Source organism: Maniola jurtina, chromosome Z (assembly GCF_905333055.1).
Source record: "Maniola jurtina chromosome Z, ilManJurt1.1, whole genome shotgun sequence".
NCBI lineage: Eukaryota > Metazoa > Arthropoda > Insecta > Lepidoptera > Nymphalidae > Maniola > Maniola jurtina.
The window spans coordinates 6,155,874-6,165,427 of NC_060058.1; the positions used below are offsets into that span (position 1 = coordinate 6,155,874).

The 9,554-nt window shown below is 39.3% G+C and overlaps 1 protein-coding gene across 2 annotated transcripts; it reads right to left on the reverse strand.

Moving 5' to 3' along the window:
* Window positions 1-1,207: 1,207 nt before the first annotated feature.
* On the reverse strand, window positions 1,208-9,497 carry LOC123880636 (DNA (cytosine-5)-methyltransferase PliMCI-like). Of its 2 annotated transcripts, XM_045928849.1 has the most exons (9): window positions 9,312-9,497; window positions 9,055-9,157; window positions 7,908-8,322; window positions 6,249-6,462; window positions 3,146-6,149; window positions 2,610-2,790; window positions 2,096-2,277; window positions 1,613-1,698; window positions 1,208-1,462 (listed from the first exon to the last, which is right to left on the reverse strand). In XM_045928849.1, the coding sequence occupies exons 1-8, from the start codon at window positions 9,365-9,367 to the stop codon at window positions 1,621-1,623; spliced, it is 4,233 nt and encodes a 1,410-aa protein (XP_045784805.1). In that variant the 5' UTR covers window positions 9,368-9,497; the 3' UTR covers window positions 1,208-1,462; window positions 1,613-1,620. The 2 variants fall into 2 exon arrangements, with proteins under 2 accessions (XP_045784805.1, XP_045784806.1); XM_045928850.1 differs by lacking the exons at window positions 1,208-1,462; window positions 6,249-6,462; window positions 9,055-9,157; window positions 9,312-9,497 and having other exon boundaries at window positions 1,489-1,698; window positions 7,908-8,043.
* Between the last annotated feature and the right edge of the window lie 57 nt (window positions 9,498-9,554).

The window sequence follows — 9,554 nt, forward strand, 5'->3', positions numbered from 1 at the left end:
CCTGTTTTCACAGCGAAATAAAAGAGCAACGTCGGCATGAACAATAATGTATTATATAATCATCAAATAGTATGTATCACTATGTTAGCATTAGTAAAATATTTCTGAAGAATCACTATGTTATCTTTAGTAAAATATTGATGCACAATCCTTTGCATACTATTTAAACAAATACCTAATAATAAAAAAAAAAAAATATTTTAAAACACTATTTATAAAAAAAGTCTTTGCATACATAATATATGTCCCAATTATATTAAGGCACTATTTATAAATACAGATAGGTACATCACAATTATTTAAGGCACTACTTATAAAAAATCTTTGCATACAGATACATCACAATTGTTTTAAGGCACTACTTATAAAAAATCTTTGCATGCAGGTACATCACAATTGTTTTAAGGCACTACTTATAAAAAATGTTTGCATGCAGGTACATCACAATTGTTTTAAGGCACTACTTATAAAAAATCTTTGCATGCAGGTACATGACATAATTGTTTTAAGGCACTACTTATAAAAAATCTTTGCATACAGATACATCACAATTGTTTTAAGACACTACTTATAAAAAATCTTTGCATACAGATACATCACAATTGTTTTAAGGCACTACTTATAAAAAATCTTTGCATGCAGGTACATCACAATTGTTTTAAGGTACTACTTATAAAAAATCTTTGCATACAGATACATCACAATTGTTTTAAGGCACTACTTATAAAAAATCTTTGCATACAGATACATCACAATTGTTTTAAGGCACTACTTATAAAAAATCTTTGCATGCAGGTACATCACAATTGTTTTAAGGCACTACTTATAAAAAATCTTTGCATGCAGGTACATCACAATTGTTTTAAGGTACTACTTATAAAAAATCTTTGCATACAGATACATCACAATTGTTTTAAGGCACTACTTATAAAAAATCTTTGCATACAGATACATCACAATTTTTTTAAGGCACTACTTATAAAAAATCTTTGCATACAGATACATCACAATTGTTTTAAGGCACTATTTATAAAAAATCTTTGCATACAGATACATCACAATTGTTTTAAGGCACTACTTATAAAAAATCTTTGCATGCAGGTACATCACAATTGTTTTAAGGCACTACTTATAAAAAATCTTTGCATGCAGGTACATCACAATTATTTAAGGCACTACTTATAAAAAATCTTTGCATACAGATACATCACAATTGTTTTAAGGCACTACTTATAAAAAATCTTTGCATGCAGGTACATCACAATTGTTTTAAGGCACTACTTATAAAAAATCTTTGCATACAGATACATCACAATTGTTTTAAGGCACTATTTATATAAAAGTCTTTGCATACAGATACGTTACAATTATTTTAAGGCACTATTTATATAAAATCTTTGTATACATTTATGTCCCAATTATTTTAAAACACTATTTTAAAAAAAGTCTTTGCATACAGATACGTTACAATTATTTTAAAACACTATTTATATAAAATCTTTGTATACATTTATGTCCCAATTATTTTAAAACACTATTTTTAAAAAAGCCTTTGCATACATATATGTTCCAATTATTATGAGGCATTATTTATAAAAAAGTTTTCAGATAATGTCACATTTATTTTAAAGCATTCAGAACTTTCTTGATTTCTCTGCCTAATGCCGCACCTAACAGCGGCGGTACAGCATTTCCAATCTGAAATTTAAAAAGATTATGATTTGGATTTGTAATTGAGCAAGGAATTTATTTTGTTAAATTTATAACTTCCCAGGATTCATCGTTAACTGTAATTATCAAAATCTAGAGTTATAGAAATACAAATCTTCAACATTGCCCCCCCCCCCCCCCATTAGTAAATAAGGAAAATCCAAGATAGATGTATCGTGAATTGCCGTCCTTTATCTGTATGTATTTAGAAGATAGGGTATTTCACAAACAGCCTAGAGACCAATAGCGATTGTCGAAGGCATGATGCATGTGGCGGTCTCGCGGCGAACTGCCAAAATATTCTAGTGCATTTGACGTCGGGAAAAAGGAATCTTTGCGATTAACTCATTCAATAAGCATGGAATGAAAGAAAAATGAAAGTTACCTGACGATGTTTGTCCTGCACGGAGCCGGCGAAGAGGTAGGTGTCGGGGAAGCCCTGCGAGCGCGCGCACTCGCGCACTGACACTACGCGATTCTGCGCGGGGTGCAACACGCGGCCCTGCTTGCCCATCGGCTCGGGGTCCGTCACCGTCGTGCTGAAGTACCCGTCCCATGAAATGCGACCTACACAGACAGCCATATCAACATAGATACATCGAAGAGGACAACCGTCCGTTACGCAACGAACATGCCTATTTCTGTGTGTGCAACGTAATGCCACCAACAGAAGGCGCTGCAGGCAGATCGAGCGAGCAGCAGTGAAGAATTTATGGCCACGACCACTCTGTCAAGGGCGAACGGTTGCGAAGAAGAACATCGAGGAGGAAGGTGTTATGGAAGCTCTCCCTGCGAGCGTGTTGCTCATAAGTTTTTTGGTCCGGGAACAGGCGCCGCGCGCTGTGTACGAGGACGAGCACCCGTTCCTGTCCTCGTAGCGACTTACTGTACAGACTCACCATAAAGGCCGGCCCAGTTGTTGTGGCGGTTGGCGGTGTGCGGCAGGCACCAGGGGATGAGCGTATTCTCCTGCTTGTCGGCCGGCGAGCACGTGCCCCCCGCCGCGCACGCGCACACGCCGCGCAGCGCGCCGGAGGATGAGCGCCCATTCTTCTTGTCTTCGTAGCGATACTGCAGCACCTGCAAGAGTTGATAAAGATTATTTCATACCGGTCATCGCATTCGTTCACAAGAATGAGGAAGAAACCAGGAAGGTTGAATGAATAAATATATTTTTACTGTACACCACAAAATTAATACAGAAAAAACACATACAAAGCAAAACAAAAATATTACAACATAATATAATTAATAAAAAAAAAAGGTACAATTTAGCGGCCATACCGCTACCTAGCGATCTCTTCCAGGTAACCAAAATGGTGCAAAGGACATTGCTATTCACGTTATTTAAAGTGCGAACGGCTACCATAAGAACTATTACCCCATCTTGGTCAAAAATTAAAATCTATTTTCGTGAAAATTAGAAAATAGGTACCTTGCATTTAGTTCCATCGGAGAGAGGAACTGATACATTGGGCAGGTCCCGCCAGTCCGAGCCGGGCGTCGTGGGTATTCGGGCGATGCGCGCCTGAATCAGCGGCGCCATGTTCTTGCAGATGTGGTCACGAAGGTTGGCGCTCTCGTCTCGGCTTCGCACCAAACGCTGGAAATGCGTCTCAGGCATCGAGCCGTACTCTATCACGATTTTATTAGCGCCGTTACATATTTCAGGCAAATCGCCCATAGCATCTTTGATCGTTACCGTCCGTCGCGGGGCAGATTCGTCCCATTTAATGTTGCTCGAGAACCGTTTGCCGTCGATAATGGTGGTGAGCGAGCAGGCGCGCCGGCTGAAGACGTGCGTCGGCTCGGGGTAAGCCGGCAGGCGCTGGCCCGGCGCCGCGGCCAGGATGATGAGGCGGCGCCGCGTCTGCGGCACGCCGTAGTGGCCGGCCTGCAGCACTCCGAACGTGCACTGGTAGCCCATGGCCAGCAACGCGCGCAACGTGAGCTTCAGCACCATGCCCTTCTTGAACGCGACGAAGTTCCGTACGTTTTCGAGGATGAAGTATTTGGGGCGGTAGTAATCGCAGAAGGACAAGTACGACGCCACCAGCGAATTCTTGAAGTTGGAGTATTCGCGTGAGTTAAAGCGGTTCATGCCGGAGAAGCCTTGGCAGGGCGGGCCGCCGCATAGCAGCTCCACCTCGCCACGGGCGGGCAGGCGCAGGCCGTCCGCGCTGTGCGTCAAGCCCGCCATCACGTTCTTCAGCAGCACATTGCAATCCTCCTTGAACACTGCGCAGTTTTTGTTGTTCAGGGAGTACGCATGAGCCGCGGCTTCCAGATTCTCGACGGCCCACTTGCACTCGGCAACGCCGGAGCGATGCAGGCCTTCCGATAGGCCACCGCAGCCGGCGAACACGTCCAGGGTCTTCAGAGGTCTCACGTTTATCTCCAGAGTATTAGCGACACTCGAGTCCGCCGGTTTGCTGGACTTGCCTTTTCCCTTCCCCTTATCTTTCCTCCTGTCTCCTCGACCGACGATCTTCGCGTGGTGCGGGACGTCACCGAACTCGCCCGAGGCCCGGTCGAAAGATTGTCTGAAATAGATTCTGCTGGGATCCATCTCCAGCCATTCATGTATGTAGTCCTGCTGGGGAATGTTCTCCACGTACACTAAATGGCACAGTCCTACGACGGCCGAAAATGGTATCTCTTTGATTTCTTCGCTCCAGTAGACTACATTGAGATCTTCGTTGTTTGGAAACTTGCTAGTGGTGTTCTCGGGCCGGTAGAGCACGTTGACGCGCAGGTAGATGTCCTGCGGCGCGACAAGCGGGCCAGCGCCGGCCGCGGCCACGGCGGCCACGTGCGCCACGCAGAAGGGCTCACCCGTGTCCGCATTGGAGCCGCGCATATTATTAACGCTCTTCCTGTAATACTCTGTATATACATTTTCATCGATGTTCTCTAACTTCATTTTCCCGTTACTTATGTTCTTACTGACAGTATTTTTAAATTTGAAAGTGCCCGGCTTAAGAAATACTCCGCAACCTTTCTTATAGTCATTATCTCTCCATTTGACAGTCGTCCATTCGGTTCTATTTGCTTCTTGAACTATGTCCGACTTATCTGTGATTTTGTCAATAACTTTAGGTATATCTTTCATTTCACGTCTCAATTTGCGCTCGCAAGAAGAGCAAAATTTATGCTTTCTTAGGACATTAGGGCATTCGGCGTCAATCGGTAGGTCCTCGAAACGTGCAGTAATTCTCTCATAATATTTTTGATAGAAGTATGTTTTGCCATCATCTTCGAAAAGCTCTTCATCGACTTCTTTCCCTCCCAATTTAAACCAATCTTGCGGAGGATCTCGCCTTTCGACACAAGCTTTTCTTAAAATAGAAGAAAGCGGGGCGCCGTGGCAACATCGATCCCCCAAAAACACTTCTCTTGCGTTACCGACCTCTCCCAGTACAGTATCCGAAGCTCTAAAGAAAACTTCACCATGAAAGCACCGGCTTTTATTATTATTAATTTCTTCCCACATATAAATGATTCTCGAAATCAGGGCAGGAATATTTGATTTCGAAGTTTCTAGCATTACAAAGTCTCCTAACGAAAACTCGGCACCATCAATTTCAACTCTTTCATAATATACTTTCGTAGTATCTACCTTGACCGGTTCCCCGATCCATTTAATCTTCTTGCTGCTCTTTCTGGTTTCTTTGACCGATACAGCGTCATCGATTTTATCGAGCTTTAGCTTTTCCGCCGTTTGGTAGTCATCGTCCTCTTCCGGCTCAGAGTCGTCGGCCTGCTGCACGGCCATGTTGGGGCAGCGGCGCCGCACGCAAGCCTGCTTGGAGCGGCCGTGCCCGCCGAACTTGCACATGGCGCGACAACCGTTGCACTCCCCGCAGTCCGGCACTTGGCAAGCCTCGCACACCCCGCATCTTTTTTTCCTTAAAGTAAGTTCATGGTCAGTCTTGTCTAATTGGTTAGAGAAGAAACTTTCGAATGTTTTCTGCACTAGAGGAGTAGTGGTCGCTTTGGTCCATGCCTTCTTATCGACCTTTTTGTAATCAATTTTAGCACGGAATTTCCGATTGCCAAATTTAATTCCCATTAATTTAATTAGTTCCCTCATGCAAGGTAATGTGATCAAAGGCTTCTCGTCTTCGTCTGCCTCTAAACCTACGACTTGGTCGCATATAAACTGAGCATGTTTGTGGAGCATTTCTTCTGACATTTTCTTATCATCTAGATCTGGAACCGTATGTCCTCTGATTATTTCCAATAGATCTTCATATGTCGGTTGAAGATAATGATACTCTTCTATATACTCTATTATGACTTTACTGAGCCATATTTTTTCATAAAGATTGTCCATGAGAGGTTTATATGCTGTACTAGGCTTAAGTAAATTGTATTCACCATATTCAGTACACAAGGTGATACAGTTATTAGCTCCACCGTCAAAGCCATGGATATACCTTTAAAATGGAAAGAATATTTGGTTTAGTACATATTCAAAAGTATTTAGTTTATATTTAGCATACAATAGTAAGAATTAACTAATAAGGATCTTTTACCATTCTACAATAGGCCCACAATCTTTTACTGGACAAGATTCCTCGTCAATATCCGCTGAGTCAGAGCAGATGGACTTGAGATACCCCGACATATAAATCCGTACATCACTTTCAACAAGGCCTGCATCAATTGGACACAAGTGGCCATACTCATCAAATATTGAAAATCCAGTTATATATGTTTGTGGTCTCTCCATTACATCACCATCCTGACCTAAAATTATTTCAAAGCTTTAATATTCCCTTTCGTAAAAACTACTTTTAACTGAAAAATCCGGTCAAGTGCGAGTTTGACTCGCATATGAAGGATTCCGTATCATTGTACGTAACGTTTTTTATCCTTTTATATGCAGCTCTGCAAGTTAAGAGCGTTGAAGCATGAGGCTGGTTCTCAAGTTTAGGTATTTACCCGAGGTTCTTTGTTTGTTTCCGTGAACGGACGTACCCAGTGCAGTTTAGTTTATAACAAACCGTTTTGATCCTAGAAGATTTTCAAACGGATTATTTTTTCAATATTTTTAAGTATGTGGTGTTAGTTTGTCGTTTTTTTCAAAACAGTGATGTTTTTTAAAACAGTGTATTGTCTTTATAGATTAAGTACGAGTGAATAAAACTTATAATTGTAGTCAGTACTTACTACTAATCTTTTATATACTTGTGTAAGTATAAGAGAGTCAAGAAATCATACAAAATCCAACTTTCCTTATACATATTTACGAAAATATGGTTGCCTTATCATGCACAGTATAAATAGTTACACCTACTATAATAATTTTCACATATAAAGGCTAAAATTATGATAAGTTCTTTTATGACATATCGGAAAATTTTATGACATATGACAATATAGCCTCTAACACACGGAATGGTAAAGCGAAGCCAAAGAGAGATCTCATTTATCAAAATTTAATGTGCAGTTTGGCAGTAATAAGTGAATCGATGAGCCAATAAACAAACAAACACGCAACACAAATTCCCGCAGGATAGCATGCTAAAACACATGATAAAATAACTTAGGCATTGCATAAAATATTGTAACAAACCTCAATTATTATTAAAACCTTGAATCACGCGAGCGATTAAATAAACGCGATTTAATAAAATATAGGGGGGCAAAATGGCTTAAAAATAGCTCATGCCTCATCGGTTCAACACTCTTAATATTGGGTGAATTAAATTTTTCGTGAACACATTTTTTTTTTGTGTGATGTAACCACAAATTCACTGTTTTCGGATTTATTCCTTCACTTGTGCTATAAGACCTATCTACCTACGATATTTCATGATTCTGGGTCAACAGGAAGTACCCTATAGGTATTCTTGACAGACACAACGGAAGGACGGACGGACAGACAGACAGAGAGACAGACAATAAAGTGATCAGTTTTTATTTATCATGCAAAATGTCAAAAAACGACTGTAGTATGGAACCCTTCATATTATATTATGAGTCCGACTTGCACTTGACTGGTTTTTCAATTAAAATTAGTTTTGACTGGATAATAGTTTTGATTAACATAGCTACACCTTATAACTTATACTTCCCTTTCTTCTGACTGTCAAACTTAGGATTGGTTATTACAAAGAAAAATGGAAAAACAATAAAAGAATTATCCTTCTAGATAATACATTAGGCATTTCTGGCTATTTTTAACTTACCAGAAGAAAGTGTTAATTTTTCGTTTGTTAAAGCTATAAATTCCTCTACAGCATCCTGGGGATGACCCTGGTAGTAGATGATATCAGAGTTATTCACATATTGTCTGCAAACGGTACATTTCTCCAGGTCTGGTAGGTTTTTATTTGCTTCTTGCTCAATATTGGGCCTATCAGCATTACCATTTTTTGTCAATTTATTTTGCATTGCTTCATCATTTTGATGGATGTCACTTAATACTTTATTTTTGTTTATTTCTGAAGATTTATTATTATTACTTATTTCATTGTTTCCAGTGATTAGATTGTTATCATCACATTTCTTTTCATCCAAAGGTATGTTTTCATTGGAAATGCTATTATTGAGGCAGTCAGTTGTTGGTTTAGGTAATTCAACAATATCAAGTTTAATTTTTTTCTGAAATCAAAACATCCAATTCCAATTAATAATACATGGTAAATTTGAAATTACTAATAACATCTACCATCAATCATGGTAATTTTCACATGATAGTGATTGTTAAATAAGTAGTCCAAACTGAACATAGTGGTTGGTTTGCGCAGGTCATAGACTAAGGATTAAATACACATGCCCGGCTGAGATCTGTTTTAGAACAAGGCACAGTTATACACCTCATGAATAGAATAAGAATAAGTTTATTGCATGAACTGTGTACGCTCATATTAGATTACTTGTTTTGCTGAAATATACCTACTGGTATGGTTGTGGTTTGGTTTTACAACTTAAAAAATGAACATCCAAAAGCAGTCTTTCGAACAGAAACAGACTTGACAATATGATTTTTTTTTAAATTGTGATATAGGCTTACGCTTGATGACAATCAAGAGTTAGCCTATATCACCTAATAAAGAGCAATGGATTTTTTGGAGGTGGGCGTTAACAACTGCAACACAGTTTGTACCTAACTAACGCAGTTGTTATCGTTGTTTATTTTAAGGCAATGTTAAGTGTAAATAAAGATATTTTTCATTTTTTTTCATTAATGATGAGGTCTAGGTTGGAGCACGCTTGCCTAGATACTAGATTTGATGCTGCTTGAATGTTTTTTTTCCTGTTATAGGTAAGTACTACTTATGAAGTTTTATTTGTTCACCAGCTAAGATCCAGTAAGAATAAGAAAATACCTACATTTTCGTTAACTTCAAGACTGCACACAGGACTCCTGCTGCGTTTCGCGGGAAACATACTTGTGATTTTCATTTGAGTGTTCTTCTTAGAAAGTCGAGATGACCTGAAATAAACTTGCTGTTAGCGGCTGTCTTTTTTTCCCGATCAAAACCTCTACAATTCATATAGTAGGTAATAGTAGGTAATTCAAAGTTTATTTTAATCATTTAACATACTGGCGAGGTGGTGAAATTGATGAACCGAAAGAATGATCTTACTTATGTGATGAACTTCCATTTTCGTGGAGAATGTCGTGTTCCCAAGAAGCCGGCATAGTTGCACACTTGATAAAGAATTATTAAAAGTTCATATATTATCTTGAGATTAAACACGAAACACAGGCTAAATCCAATTGAAATAAGTTTTTCGTTAACAATAATTGGTATTTGGTCATTTACCGCGCGCAAATCATCAACGGATAAAAAGAGCACAGAGCAAAATAAAATATTATACTTTTTTTT